We start from the raw sequence: 16,529 nt of genomic DNA, 5'->3' as shown, positions 1-16,529 counted from the left end.
AGGAAATGGCTTTGTCCCTGAGGATTGTCACACCTCAGGAATGATAGTCTGTCTCCGTGGAGGTGGAATGACAAGTGAATGGAAGGTGAAATTGCACCCCTGTGAATGAAACAGAACTTTGTTCTATCAGTCTTTTTTTTTTTTGGACACTTTTAGCCAGAGATTGGAAGGATTCTACTGGGAAACCCCAATTTAAACTACTTAGAGCAGCTCCCTAAAATAATAGAAATTATTATTTTTTTTAATCTGTCAAGAAACCATTTTTTCACCTCAATGTGGCATTAAATAGAAACTCATTTTTAACCAATGCTGAAGGTGTAGTGAATATAAATAGTTGCATGGTTTATTTTATTGAGAGACATTTTTAAAGATACAAGAAACAAGCCATACACTACAGCAATGTAAATGTGACTGAAACAGTAGACTTAAGTTTCATTTGCCACAAAAAGAAAAAAATAAATACAAGGAACACTGCCTTTTCATATATATTTGATCATGGCACATGCACATTTATCAAATCTTAACTTAAAATACTTTACTAAAAATTTTTTCAGCTTTTATCAGGGAACTGCAGTATACATCTGCATTTTTTTTAAAAAGTGCTTATTCTTGTGTAGTGAATACAAAGCACACAAAATGAAAAAAATTTAAGCACACAGGGTTACACTGAGAAGGCAGCCTTACTATTCAGGCACATTACAGTAATTAAGGTAACTGTACTGCAGATATCACATTCTTCTTTTTTTTTCAGCAATCAACAGGCATTTAATGTTTTCATCCAGTAGCTGAAGAACCACTCCAATCACAATGTCTTCTGTTTCACAGAATAGGAAACTAATGCAAAAGTTAAAAAAAATATATTAATTTCTACATTATACTTACATAACTACATGTAGTTTTAAGACCCTCTATAAGAATATATATAGTTACTAGTATGTAAAACACAAAGTAGGCTTATCTATGAGAGATTCATTATTTAACTTATAAATCACTTTTAAAGATTCCACAAAATGTTTATCTTAATTCATGTGTTTTGCTGTTTAATATACATATTTACACTGTGCCTTTACAAAAGATATTATGCGAGTTAGAGGGTTACACCATCAGAACTAAATATTATTAAAATAAATCACATTGGAGAATGAATTAACTACTTGACACAAATCATTTTTGAATGAGATTTGACCAGTTATTCTTAGATTTACATTGAAAGATGTTTATTATTAGAAGGTATAGGAAATTGATTTACAATTATGTTTCACCTAAAATACCCCTAAAATATATCTCCAAAGACAAAGGAAGCAAATGAAAGATTTCAATTAGCTACAAGGAAAGAGTAAAGTTTTGTTAGAGGAGATAAATGATTAAGCAAAGTAGGATAAACATACTTGCAATAAAAGTTAGAAAAGATTCCTAATGAAATCTTTGATTTATCTCCAATATAAGAAATGTGCTCCTAAAAAAGTACTCAAAATATAAAACCATGTATCTATTTCCCCATTAACTTCCCTAATAATTAATGAAGCATCTATTGAGGAGGAAAGAAGAAAAATGTCTGTGTTTATGTAGTAAATATGACTTTGAGCCTTAACCATTTAACCCTTAAGTCTAAATACAGTGGACCCTAGAAATCCTCTTGCCAATATGTCAGTTTATCATCTTTCCACACCTCTTCTTGGCGTGTGCAGACTTTACTTGGGAGAGTCTTAAGAGATCTGTGATAATAAAAATTATCTTTTCCTGACTTCATCCAGAGTGAAAAGGAAATTAACATTTACTGACTGCTAAGCACTACCTACACTATTGTATTCTAACTAAGAAGTGACTGTTACAGAAATAGCCCCTCCCTCTGTTACCACCCAAGAACTTGTAAGAGTGAAAATGACTGCATAGGAAGGAATTCTTAATACGAGATCCAAAAATAGTATATCCGTTTCTTCATTCAGTCGCTTATTCAACACATTTTTGCTGAGAAACGACTATTGGTACAAGCAGTATCCCAAATACACAGAACAGAGCAGTGAATGAAACAGATAAAAATCCCTACCCTCACACAGCTTACATTAAGGTGGGAGGAGACAAAAATAAACACAGTAATAAATATATAAAGTATGTTAAATAGTAAGTACTTTGGATAACAAAAAGCAGAAAAGGAGAAAGGGCGTGCTGCAGGCGGGAGAATTCAAATTCAAAAGAGCGGCAGTAGAAGGTCTTGCTAAGATGACTTTGGCAGTGATTAGGTGAGGGAACTGACTGTGTGAATATTAGATTAGCGTATCCTACATGGAGGGAACTAGACTTTTGGCAGTTTATTCTGTATGTTGATGAAGTGTTACCTTTTACAATGGCGTTTCCTTTTTATAGTTGAAGCTAGGGTCAGAACCCTCCATCTGAAGCTTCAGGGCTTGTTTAAGGCTTAATTCCGTCTCTGAGGAAGGATATCCTTCCAGTACTTCCTGATGCCCTCTATCTTGTATTGTTCGTGGCACTGAAACCCTCCCCAGAAAAACCTGGTTGCTCTGAAGGTGGTAGTTTGGATTTGTCATTATTCCATTTCTCTTCTTCTGTTCCCCACTTTGTTGGTGAATCAGGAACTGTTGCTGAGACCGACCGATTTCTTGCTGAGTTGAAGGTATCATAATTTTGCATTGAGATTCTGCTGGCGTTTGTTTAGGTGGCGCACCAGTCCCAGATTTGGCTGCAGGCCCTCTTGTGTCAAACTGAGTCATTTCATATTCTAAAACCTTTGGCTGTGAGGAATTATTTTGTTTAGCTTTTTTCCCAGCTGACCCAGATTTGCTGGAATTTTCTGACTTCCCCCCTTTATTTGTTTTAGTTGATTTCAAACTGGGCTTTACTTGACTCCACTCAAATTCACTGCTCGGTGAGTTGTGGCTCTGCCCCAAGGACTGTGTTGTGGAAGACGGGGAAACAATTGACTGCCGGCTTCTACTGCGTGGCAAGGAATGCTGCTGGATTTGTTCTGTAAATGACAGGTTATGAAAGCTATCGATGGGCACCGTTTGAGCCGTTGCTGTAGATGAAGTAGTTCTCAAAGATGAATTTTTTGAGCTTTTCAGGGAATTATTTGACAGTGATGACTTCTGACGATCAACTGTCGAGTCTGGAGATTCGGAAGGAGAACTGAACGCATGCGCTGGCCCGTTGGGGAAACCACGCAGTGAAGGCTGTGTGTCCCCTCCCCCGGTACTGCCTGAGCTGTTGGACTTCACTGTTAGTGACTGCATTTTTGAAGACGCTGATTGTAGAGGTTTTTGCTCCATTGTGTGAACAGGAGACGGGGAGCAGCCATTCAGACTGGATGCACCGTATTTTTCTAATAATTTAATTATTTGAGAGTGTCCGTTTTTGGCTGCAACACGCATAGCAGTGCGTCCAAATTGATCTGCGTGGTTTGGATCAGCACCGTGCTCCAGTAAAACCTGCACAACATCGATGTGCCCTTCCTGGGCTGCGATGCAGAGAGCAGTTGCACCTTGATTACAGGTGTGGTCGACGACGGCACCATGCTCAATCAGAAGCTGAACCACTTTGACGTGGCCCTGCCAGGCTGCAGACTGCAGAGCAGATCGCTTTTCATTGTCTGCAGCATTGATGTCAGCATGGTAGGTTATCAGAACCTGGACCATCTCCAGATGGCCTTGCCAACAGGAAACATGAAGTGCTGTCCTTCCTTCGGCATCACTTGCTTCTACATTGGCACCATTTTCTAAAAAATACTCAGCCATTGCAAGTTGGTTTTCCAAGGCCAAGATGTAAAGTGTGGGCCTACCATCGGCATCTTTGTAGTTAACGTCAGCCCCGTGGCTAAACAGCAATTCCACAATGTCCCTGTGTCCTTCTAGTGCAGCGACCCGCAGTGCGTTTCTACCATCATAACCTCTTTGATCAATGTTGGACTTATTTTCCAGTAATATTTGAACACAATCATAATGACCCTCTTGTGAAGCTAATATGAAAGGTATTCGTCCATCATTATCAATCTCATTTGTTCTAGCACCTTGTTCAATAAGTGCTTCACATATTAACCGGTGACCTTCAAAAGCTGCCATGTGTAATGGTGTCCATCCAGCATCATCCCTGTGGTTTTCGTCTAACCCGCGATCTAGTAGAGTTCGTACGACCTCAACATTTCCCTGGGCTGAGGCTATGCTGAGCACCGTCCTGCCTTCACTGTCAATGCTATCCACGGCTGCACCCCAAAACAAAAGCGTGTTCACCACGGAAGCATGGCCCATAGAAGCTGCTGCCAAGAGGGGTGTCCGGCCATTGTTATCTGTGTGGTCTACATCTGCTCCCCCCTCTAGAAGCAAGTCAACCACATCGACGTGGCCTTCGTAGGCAGCTACCAGCAGTGGGGTCATGCCATCTTTATCACAATGATCGACTTCAGCACCTCGGTCGATTAAGAGGCTAACGACGGACGCGTGCCCTTTGCTTGCGGGCACACAAAGTGCGGCTACAGAGAGCGCAGTCCTGCCATCAGCATCCTCGTGATTCACTTCCGCCCCGTGGTCCAGTAGGTGTTCCACAATCTCTCTGTGTCCCATGTATGCAGCTGCTATCAAGGCAGTCCTACCTTCATTATCGGCTTTGTTGACTTCAGCGCCGTGTTGTAGCAGATTCAGTACAATGTCCTCATGTCCTCCCCAGGCCGCCGCTCGCAGAGCTGTTCGGCTGTCAGCGTCTGCACAGTCCACTTTCACACCAGCGTACAGGAGTGCAGAAACCACCTCGGTGTGACCGCCCCAGGCGGCGGACCTTAGCGCCGTCCAGCCGTCTTGATCAGTATGATTAATGTTTGCTCCACACCCAATCAAACAATTAACCACCTTGGTATGGCCTTGTCTAGCAGCCAAGGTAAGCGGTGTGTGTCCATGAGCATCTTCGATCTCTAAATCTGCTCCCCTGGAGACAAGTAAATTCACCACATCAAGATTGCCACTGTATGCAGCATTAGCCAGTAGTGTTCTCCCGTTGGAATCACACTGATTGACTGACGCGCCATTATCTAATAAGGTCCGGATGGAATCCTCTCTTTCTAAGGCCTGACGGACTATGCATGATGTGCGGTCGTCTTCACTGTTGACATGCGCACCAGCTTTAACCAACAGCTGGAGCACTTCTTGTTCCTTGGGAATTAAAGTCGACAGGGAGTCTCTAACAGGTGTCCCATTCCATATCATCCACAGAGCTAACTCAGCTGTCTCCAACTGTAAGTTTGAATTAATTAAGTGCAATGCAAATTCTTGGGCTTCCAATGGTGTTAGATTCTTGGCTTGACAGGTATAACTCATAGCCAACATTCTGTGTCCTTCTGCTGCATTACACAGATACTTCTGGGTGCAGTGTTTCACGTCCAGAAGCCACTCTGCAAAACTGTAGTGAAACAATATCTTAGTATTTCCCAGTCCATCAACAAGAAGTTTGGAAAGGACGTCTAGCTTGCGTTGGAAGTCTTCCAAGGTTAATGACATATTTTTGGTCCATACAGCATGATATAATTCTGTTATGGTCAAAGGTCGGCAGGCTGCTAGAATCACATTCAAAATGGGCTGAACCTTTGCAAACTGTTTTCTTACAAAAAGTCTTTGACACAGCCAGAGGTATAGACCATTGAGAGTTCCTGGGATGTCACGAATCTCTCTTAACATAATAAAATTTTCTACAACTCCATCTAGAACGCGTTCTAGATAAAGAAAGCACCCACTGCTTTTAATGTGCAGTTGATTTAACATCTCTGCAGTTTCTTTTGTGAGGTGTTGTCGCAAAGCTTCTTCTTGATCTAAGCGATGAAGAATGTACTGCTGAACATCCTTAACAATATATGCTTTCCGAAGGTCATCTAAACTTATTTTTCGAAAACCTAGAGAAAAAACAAAAAGTAGATGTCACTAGTTGAAAACGATTAGAGAAGTTGCCAAATACTCCAACAGAATGTCTTCAATATATAATAAACTAATAAGCAAATACATCAATAATAAATCAACTAATATTAATACATTAATATTTACTAGTGTATAAATCAGTTTTCATTCTGTAAAAACACACTGATGGCAGATAAATGATTTCATTTTCTGATCTATAAATGGAACTATTTCTTATTCTTTTAGTGGCTTGATGCTCCTATCAACTTCAGTGATAGGTATTAGGTAGTCTTACATATGTATCCATAAAAGCTTGTCAAGATTTTCTGAACTCTCAGATGATTAGGAAAAAAAGTTTCAGGAAACATAACAAATAAGGTTTTCTTTTTGTTTTCACAAGCTGAACTTTTTCATATGACAAATTTATATATTTCCATCTATATAACTAAATGTACACTAGCTTTAATTAGGGTGTTGAATATTTATATCTAATTAGAATATCACCTTCAGTGCCTTTAAATAACATTATTTTACATGTTAGCAAATTAATATAATTAAATGTAAGACTGTCAATAAATAGTTTGAACCTTAAGATGCAACTTGGTCAAATGATGCTAACAAAACTTCAGCACTGTAAAAATAAAGCAACTTAGGAAATTTCAAACCAACAGAAATACATATTAGTTATAGCTATATGAAATTCACTTTCAGGTTTTTTAAAGGGAACCGTAATTTCATTTTCTGAAGGGTGATGATATCCTGATTTATAGACACAAATTTATTACACCACTGTGTATTCATCTTACTGAAGAAAAAACTGCTGAGTGAATGAACTTTCATAGGAGACATAAATCTAGAAATTCAGCAAAGATTAGTGATGGTCAATTAAGACTGAGTAAAATACTCTTTTATGTCACCTACCTACTACATGTCAGGTAGATAAGACTTTTGTGATGAAAAGTCAGTGAGGAATTTTGACCAGATTTGCATTTTGAAAGACTACTTATTCTAACATCACTAAAGAGGGAGAGTTGGAGTGAGTCAAAACTAGAAGTTACCTTTTAAAGAGTCTGTGAACAAGTCCAGATAAGAATTACTAAGGGCCTGAATGACCACAGCAACAAAGATATAAATAAAATGTGAATTTGGGAATTATTAGTAAGAGCTAGATTGCATGCGGCTTAGCAAGTACGGAGAAGGAAAGAGAGGAGGAGACAAAGTTGACATTAATTTCTGGCTTGATCGAACAGGATGGAAAAAGAGATCACTGAAGGATAAATAACAGGTTTGGAGAGAAAGCTGATAAATTCAGTTTTGTGATACCAAGCTTGAAGTGCTTACATGAAATAGATAAATTCACTGAAAACACAACCTACCAATAATGACACATGAAGAAATAACAAAAGAGAGTTGAAAAACTCTAAATCTATATAAAAATATGGAATCTGTAATTATATATATGTAAATATATGTATATGTATGTATATGTATATACATACATACATACAATTGATTAATTACACATATAATTATTTTCAACAGAAATAATTTCAAAGGATAAATTTTAATTATGAAAAAAGACATTTTTGATCTAAAGAGTTTAAAACATGCCTAGAAATTTAGAGCAAACTACATTTACCAATGCCATGAGGTAACCTGCCTCCAAATCATATTTTTGTGGATTCATTTGCTCTTGGCTTTATAAATTCATTAAAATAATTGGCATGCTGCTAAAAAGTATTTTAAAAAATAATAACTATCTTACATTCTACAGTATTCTAAAGTTTCCAAAGTGATCTTGTAGATACTGACTAATTTACATGAAAGATCATATTACCTATTATGAATACATATCTATAATTTAAACCCACTTAAGATATCACGATTGAAATGAGATATTAAGTTGGTGCAAAAGTAATTGCAGTTTAAAAGGTTAAAAATAACTGCAAAAACCGCAATTACTTTTGCACCAATGTAATAATTAGGCTAGAATCTAAGTTACACCTCCATAGTAAGAAACTCAGTTCCTGAGAAAAAAGTAAAAGAGATCAACAATTTTTTAGAGTCAACTAGTTTTAAAGCAGCACTTCAAGTACGTATCATACCAACTCCTTTTGATGTCAAGCCTATGAGGTAAGTTTCCCTACCTATAAAAATGAATAAACCAAAGCTCAGAAAGGTCAGGTGAATTGCCCAAAGTGCAGCTGGTAAATCATAGATACAGGATTCTGACTGTTTTGACTTTGAAGTTTGCTCTTTTCATTAAGATAGAAATGGGCATAAAAAGTTGTGAAAGAAAATGCAAGTGCTTCATAGCGGAGTGAAGGTTAGAGAGTAGAAATGGGATTGATTCTAAAAGAAAGCAGAGAAATTTCATAAAGTATAGATATAAAATGTTTGCAATTAAAAAATAAAACTCTCCCAAATCTACATATACTTAGTAATATGAATTTAGAATCAGTTAACTTAGTGTTCATCATTAATGATAGTTATCTATTCATTAATATAGAACCAAGAATATCTGTTAATCAACAATTTGAGTATCTTGAGTTAAAGTTACTGAAAATAGCTTTTTTTATATTGCAACTTCTGACCATCCATATATGCTCCTTCTTAGGAACATGCACAATTTAATGCACTGCCATCAAAACACTTTTTAAAAACTTGTAAGTCTGACAAATGCCCCCAAATTTTAGGGGAATAAAGACATGATTTACAAAAATGTCGGACTACTTCTCTGTTGCAGCATTTTTTGTATTCTTACTTAAGACATTTCTCAGAATATGAGACTACTCCGTGCTGGTGACCGTAGAATGACAGAATGATAGAACCTGTGCTGTATTTATAAACTGATGCTCATTGCAATTATTTATTATCCTGAAGAACTTGTGGGGATGTAGAATAGAAAAATAAAACCTAAAGCCCAAGAATAAGAAAGATAAGTGAATCCTGGCATATTGATATACTAACAAACTATGTATCCATTAAAATAGTTATATTTAAAAGACAATATAATGACACTGAACAGCTTATAAATTTTAAATTAACCAAGAATTTGAATGGATATAAAGTATGATCTCAACTAGGTAGGATAACATATATACTAAATTTAACCCAAAGTGTGAAATTATTACTTTATTTCTGAATGATGTACTATTTGAGTATGTTGTCATTTAAAACATAATTTATATGGAGCATGTACTATTTTATAATCAGATTAAATAAATATGTATAAAAATCTTCAAAAATCTTTGAAATGGGCTGCTCTTTCAGTCCCCTAACAAGTGTTGATAGTTATTAGCTTATGATAATACTTGCATTTATAGTATAAAAATTCTGGCTTAAGTGCCAAATAGATTTTCATTAAAATAATCTCAAACCGTTAATAAAAGTGCTACTGGTCAGTATAGTATATAAATGAGGAAAAAGAAATTCTCTTTCCAAAATATTACATGCTCTAATATGAGTAGGTGAACTCATTTAGACATAGTGAAAATCTTAATGTTACTGCCCTGTGGTCATGCATCTGCCAGTTTTAATTTTGAATGCATAGGTCTTAATTCAAAACCCATATATTTCAACTGAAAACATTAGTAAAAAGTAGGAAGGGATGTGCAGGACATTTCTAAGAAAAACTGAAAAATCTAAGTAAAAAGCTGAATAAATGAAAAAAATAAGTTATGTTCATAGATGGAAAGAAAGCATATTTTAAATGTCAAACTCTTCCTAAGTTAAAATAAAAATTTAAACCAAATTCAATTATTTTTCTTTGGTTTATATAACTGATAATTATAATTTAAAAAAATATGCTATTAAACTCAATCGGGAGGAATAAAGTAAAAATATACAATTTAGATGACATTGATGGCAAAGAGATCTAAGAAGTAACTGTACCAGAAAATTAAAAATACTAAACCAATATGGCATTTGTACAAAAATGCCGACAGTTTAGAAATACATCAATAACACACTGACATCTGCACCCATACCTAAACTTAATGTACGATAAAAGAGGCATCGCTAACTAATGGTAAAAAGAGTCAATAAGCAATGCTGAAAGTAGATTGGTGGTTTGGTAAATTATCCTAGTAAAGACGATACATTAGATTACATGTAACAGGCTTCAAAAGAATTACAATAGCTCTCCCCTTATCCACAGGGGATAGTAAGGTCCAAGACCCCCAGTAGATGCCCGAAACCACGGATAGTACTGAACCCTATATACGACATTGTTTCCTACACATACATACCTATGATAAACTTTAATTTATAAATTAGGCATAGAAAGATTATCAACAATAACTAATAAAATAGAACAATTATATCAATATAATAAGTTTTGTGAATGTGGTCTCTCTCAAAATGTCTCACTGTACTGCACTCACCTTTCTTCCTGTGATGATGTGACATGATACAGTGCCTACTTGTAAGATGAAGTGAGGTGAATGACGTGGGCATTGTGACGTAGCGTTAGGCTACTGTAAGGGTTACTTGAATGCAAACAATCCAATACCACGACAGTCGATCTGATACCCAAGAAGCTACTAAGTGCCTAATGGGCAGGTGGTGGCTACAGCATGGATACGCTGGACAAAGGGATGATTCACATCCGGGGCAGGATGGAGCGCGATGGTGGCAGAGTTCATCCCGCTACTTAGAATGGCTCACAACTTAAAACTCATGAATTGTTTATTTCTGGAATTTTTCACTTAATATTTTTGGACCACAGTTTACCGTGGGTAACTAAAACTGCAGAAAGTGAAACTAGAGGGACTACTTTACTAAAATTTTTAAAAGCTTAAGGAAATAGTTGCAAAAAATAAAAGACTGAAATAAAAGCCCTGTTAATAATCAACACGAATACCACTAACTTCGTGAAGGAAACATACGTAAAGGTGAGAAAATAAATCGTAGGAAAAAAAACAGACAAACTGATAAAATAAGCATGGAGGGAAAGAATTCAATAGTAAAGAAGTGTAAATAATGATACCATATTTTTACATACCAAATTTGCAAATCGTTTTTAAAAAGATATAATTCAATACTGTGGAGGTTCAGAGAATCCAACACTCTCAAGTAGAAATATAATGCAATATATACCTTTCTAGAAAGCAATTTGGTAATATGTATTAACAACTTTAGTAATATTCTTCAACGTTTACCCCCAAATTTCAAATCTATCGTCAACAGAGATATGGTCAAATGCTTTTATATAGCCCAGAATTTTTAATAATTAGCAAGATTTCAGGAGAAGGAGCAGAGTAAGAGAATCTGACCATAATTCAGTTCCTTCTGATTCCTTCTTAGTTCACTGCTTTTTTTGCTAAGACATGGTTCAAAGAAACTACAAATGCATTTATTTGCACCTAACTAAATGACAGCTTTGTTCCAAGCTGTTCTAGATGCTGGGAAGATATAGCAGTGAAGACAAGAAAACTTCCTATTCTTACCGAGACGATACCCTAGTGGAGGAGACAGACAAATAAGTACACAAATATAAAAATATAAACAAATTTTAAGTAGTCATTAGACATATGAAGAAAATAAAACAAGATATAAAGAATGACAGCATGTGATTAAGTAGCTGAGGAGGCAAAGACAGAAATAGAAAAACAGCGAAGACGCCAGTGTGCAACTGACATTTGAGCAGAGATGTAAGACAATAGGAAGGTCAGGGCATCAGCAGTCCAGCCAGAGGGGGCATCAAGCACAAGACCCTAAAGCAGAAAAAAGCAGATCTGAAAATCACGAACTGATGAGAGTGCAGAGAAAAGTGAAATCTCGTACGTTGGTAGGAGTACAAATTATTTCAAGCACAGTAGATACCAATTTGGCAAAATGAACTGAATTTCAAAATGTACACACTCCGTAACCCAGCAACCCTGTGTCCAGGTTTATAATGTAAACCTTTAGCACGTGTGTACGTGAAGCTGTGGGACATTTTTACGAGTATGGCCATGAATAGGACGATGGAAAATAAGCTAGAGATTCTTCATGGAAAGGAGTAGTATACAGCAGTGAAAACCAATACGCTGTGTTTATAAGCAGTCACAGGAGTAGGGCTCCAAAGTAGTGTTTTTAAGAAAAGGGGGTATGATAAAAATAAATAACAGCAGCGATGCATTTATGAAGCACTGACAATGTATTAGGCTTATTCTAAGTGCTACACATGTAATTTGTCATTTAACTTCACAAAAATCCTCTAAGGAAAGTGAATAGGAAAGTACAACCCCCATTTTATAAATGAGGAAACTTGAGGTACCGATAGTATATGTAGTTGCTTAAGGTCACACGGGCGATGAATGGTAAGAGCTAAGATGGATATGCAGTGTTTCGTTAATTTAAACTATAAAAATATACAGAATGTAAGTATTACTTGAAAGGATATGAAATAAACTAATGATACTGGTTGCCTCTACTGAAGGTCAGAAAGGAATCGAGATGACAGACCAAAACGGGCTTTATCTGTGCCTGACATACTAATAAGTACTACATAAGTATTAGCTATTGTTATTTTAATCCCCAAACTTTTATTAACTAAATTTTTATCAAAAACAAAAATGGACACTACATATGGAAACTAAAAGTACTGCCATCAGTAGCAAGGAAATCTAAAAGAGACAGCCTGACAGACGGAGTAAAGCTGGTTATAGGAAATCATTTTATCAAAGTAACAAGGTTTCAGCATACTGTCAATTGTATAGAACTGAATGTATAGAACTACTTAAAAGTGACATGGCTACTTACCCAATAACTTAATTATTTTCTCTCTAATGACACTAGAAAGTCTGTGAGTGGTCCTTGTTTTACACTCCTTTTATTTCCCAAAGCACAAAGAATGCTTTACCTAATCTATCAGGAGTAACCACAACTTTATGTGATAGTAAGAAAGTAAAACAGTCAAGTCAGAAAAAAAAAGTAAAAATAGAAAAAAAATAACTGATCATGTAGTCTTTCTCGTCATATAGACTGTTTCCTCACACACCAGAGAAAGTTTAAAAAAAGGATATACGAGTATTTCCAGAGGTATCCCAAAAGGCTATTGACCCTGTCTCTCCTTTCACACCAGGAAAAACGTAGTGATAACTGCTAGTGACTTTTCAAAAGGCACATTCACTGCTCTCAAGATGCCAGTCTAGTTAGAAGAAACACCACACGGCATAATGGGTGCAGCCCTACAGATACACAGCCGCTGACATGGAATGAAATGCTCCTAACCTTTAGTCAGGAAGTAGGAAAAGGTAATGTTAAAGGATCTTAAAACATTCTATGGCTTATTTTTAATACAACTTTAAAAAGGTATAGTTGAGAATAGCTGCTAGAAGGAACAGAAGCAAAACTAGATTCTCAATGGCATACCCTCGTCTAAGAAATAAACACACTCATTCAAGGAAACCCATTTGAGGATGGCAGGAAGTAGTCATGCTTACCGGTAAACATTTTAGTAACAGCCTTGCTCTGTTTTCGGGCAGAACAGAGAAGCAGTAGCCACGGGGGAAAGAACTCATGGTGACCAGCTAACAGCTCTGCCACAGTCCCAGATAAGCTGGTGGACGTCTGTTCACCGTCAGTGATGCTGCAGCCTTCATCAACCGAGTCCACAAGCAGGTACAGGCTTTGCTGGGGAGGCTTCATTCCCAAAAGAGGCAGCAGGACACACCTGGAAAACACACCCATACAAGCGGTGGGAGTGTTGTTGGCTGTGATGTTAACATTTAGTAGCCAGACATTAGTATTACTAGTTATAAATCTGTTCTAAGACATGAATTAAGTGTTTAGAAGAAAAATATTGGACAGGTTTCAATTCTTTACTTTCAGGAGAATACGGCTCCAAAATACTTCACAGTTCCAATAACATTTACCACAATACAGTGTATGAGTGTGTGTTTATTAGCAATTCAACATAATTACGGAGAAGGGCAGTAGGAACTTGAGGAAACTAGATTTCAATATTCTCTTCCTAATTTTTTGAATCAATAAAAAGCTTGCATTGTGTATAACAATGCTAAACTGTGTTTCAAAGGGGGAAACACAAATTTGAGGACCACTTTAATAATAAGAAAAATATCAAAGATTCTATAGAAGTGTTTTATCATCATGTCTCTCACAAAATGACTACTGTATACCAGCTTATCACACAAATTTTATTTGGAAAGATTGCAAAAAGATAAACTATAGTCTAGGGCCCATTAGATGTATCTTCAAATTTCAATGTAAAGAATAAACTACTGGGTTTAATTCCACTGAATATACTTCCTACTCACATAATTTATATTACAGTTGAATATAACTTTTTCATAACTAAAACAATGCTTATTCATTTTCAACAAATATTTGCTTAATGTGTGCCATGTGCTGAGTAAAGGGCTAAAACATACAATAATGAAGAGGACATAATCCATGCAGTTAAGAATGCCAGAAATTTAGAGATAATTCTTCTACAACTCTCTTCTTAATCTTTTAACCTCACAGAAACCAAAATCAAATTTACTTTGTCCTATCAAATTTCTTTATAAAAATCTCTCCAGCCCACCTCAGTCTGGAACAGCATCACCCTAATCCCAACTAACATCATCTGTTTCACCTGGGCCACCAGAATAACTCCATGCCTCCCAGCACTCCCTGCCAGAGTTCATACAGCAGCAAGGGTACCCTTTTCAAAATGTTACTCCAGCCACAGTAGTCTTCTTTATTAGATACAATCATACAACGACCTTTTCCTTTACAGTTTCCTCTGCCTGGTATGTGCTTCCCTTCTCTCATCATGTAATTAACTCATTAGGGAAATGCAAATTAAAACCACAGGAAGATACCACTAGACACCTATTAGAATTGCTGAAGTAAATGAAACCCTGAAAATACCAAGTGCTGGCACTGATGCAGAGCAATGATACAGCCATTTCCAAACGGTACAGCCACTTTGGAAAAGTTTTGCACTCTCCTAAAAAGTGAAACTGACCCAAAATCTATGGGATGCAGCAAAAGCAGTCCTAAGAGGGAAATTCATAGAAGTGTAGGCCTACCTAAAGAAACAAGGAAAATCTCAAAACACCAGTCTATCTTTACGCTAAGGGAACTGGGAAAAAAACAAAACAAAACAGCAAAGTAAGTCCAAAGGGAGTACAGGAAAGGGAATAATAAAGATCAGAGAGGAAATAAATGAAATAGAGACAAAAAAAAAAACAACAACAACCAAAAGATCAATGAAACCAACAGCTGGTTCTTAGAAAAGATAAACAAAATTGAAAAACCTTTAGCCAGATTCATTAGGAAAAAGAGAGAGTGAGGACCCAAATTAATACAACAGAAATGAAAGAGGAGAAGTGACACCAGATACCACGGAAATACTAAAAATTTTAAGAAAATACTATGAGCAACTATACACCAACAAATTAGACAATCCGGAAGAAATGGATAAATTCCTAGAAGCATAGAATCTTCCAAGGCTGAATCAAGAAGAAACAGAAAATCTGAACAGACTGATTACTACCAATGAAATTGAATCAGTAATCAACGAGCTCCAAACAAACAAAAGTCCTGGAACAGATGGCTTCACAAGTGAGTTTTACCAAATATTCAAAAAAGAATTGTCACCTATTCTCCTCAAACTATTCCAAAAAGTCCAAAAGGAGGGAAGGCTCCCAAGCTCATTTTACGAGGCCACTATTACCCTGATCCCCAAACCAGAAAAAGACATTACAAAAAAAGAAAACTATAGTCCGATATCCCTAATGAACAAAGAAGCAAAAATCCTCAACAAAATATTAGCAAACCAAATCCAGCAATGCATTAAAAAGATCATACACCACAATCAAGTGGGATTCATTCCCAGTATGCAAGGTTGGTTCAGTATCCTCAAATCAATTAATGTGATACACCATATTAACAAAATGAAAAATAAAAATCATATGGTCATATCAATAGGTGCAGAAAAAGCATTTGACAAAATTCAACATCCCTTTATGAAAAAAACTCTTAGCAAAATGGGAATAGAGGAATCATACCTCAACATTATAAAGGTCATATATGATAAACACACAGCTAACATCATACTCTATGGGGAAAGGCTAAAAGCATTCCCCTTAAGATCAAGAACAAGGCAAGGTTGCCCACTGTCACCACTTTTATTCAACATAGTACTGGAAGTTCTAGCCACAGCAATCAGACAAGAAAAAGAAAAGGCATCCAAATTGGAAAGGAGGAAGTAAAATTGTCATTATATGCATGATGCTATATACAGAGAACCCTAAAGATTCCACCATAGAACTATTAGAACTGATAAGTGAATTTAGTAAAGTAGCAGGATACAAAATTAATATTCAGAAATCAATTGCATTTGTATACACCAATAATAAACTATCAGAAGGAGAAATTAAGAAAACAATCCCATTTACAATTGCTTCAAAAACAATGAAATACTTAGGAATAAATTTAACCAAGGAAGTAAAAGACCTGTACTCAGAAAAGTATAAGACATTGAAGAGCGAAATTAAAGAAGATACAAATAAATGGAAACATATACCATGGATAGGAAGAATTAATATCGTTAAAATGTCCATACTACCTAAGGCAATATGAAAATTCAGCTCAATCCCTATCAAACTACCAATGACATTTTTCACAGAACTACAACAAATAATC

General features: G+C 36.2%; 1 protein-coding gene across 1 annotated transcript in view; it reads right to left on the bottom strand.

Moving 5' to 3' along the window:
- Positions 1-739: 739 nt before the first annotated feature.
- The window catches only part of ANKRD50 (ankyrin repeat domain containing 50), a 33,730-nt gene continuing 17,940 nt past the window's right edge, over positions 740-16,529 (bottom strand). The window contains exons 3-5 of the mRNA XM_019741415.2: positions 13,319-13,548; positions 2,337-5,887; positions 740-834 (exon numbers count right to left, since the gene is read on the bottom strand). Of these exons, the coding sequence (XP_019596974.2) occupies positions 2,340-5,887; positions 13,319-13,548 (3,778 nt within the window). The 3' untranslated portion in view covers positions 740-834; positions 2,337-2,339. The remainder of the gene's footprint in view (positions 835-2,336; positions 5,888-13,318; positions 13,549-16,529) is intronic.

This window comes from Rhinolophus sinicus, linkage group LG07 (genome assembly GCF_036562045.2).
Source record: "Rhinolophus sinicus isolate RSC01 linkage group LG07, ASM3656204v1, whole genome shotgun sequence".
NCBI classification, from domain to species: domain Eukaryota; kingdom Metazoa; phylum Chordata; class Mammalia; order Chiroptera; family Rhinolophidae; genus Rhinolophus; species Rhinolophus sinicus.
The sequence above is the reverse complement of the archived record's forward strand: the minus strand, read 5'-3'. Positions and strand labels throughout refer to the sequence as shown.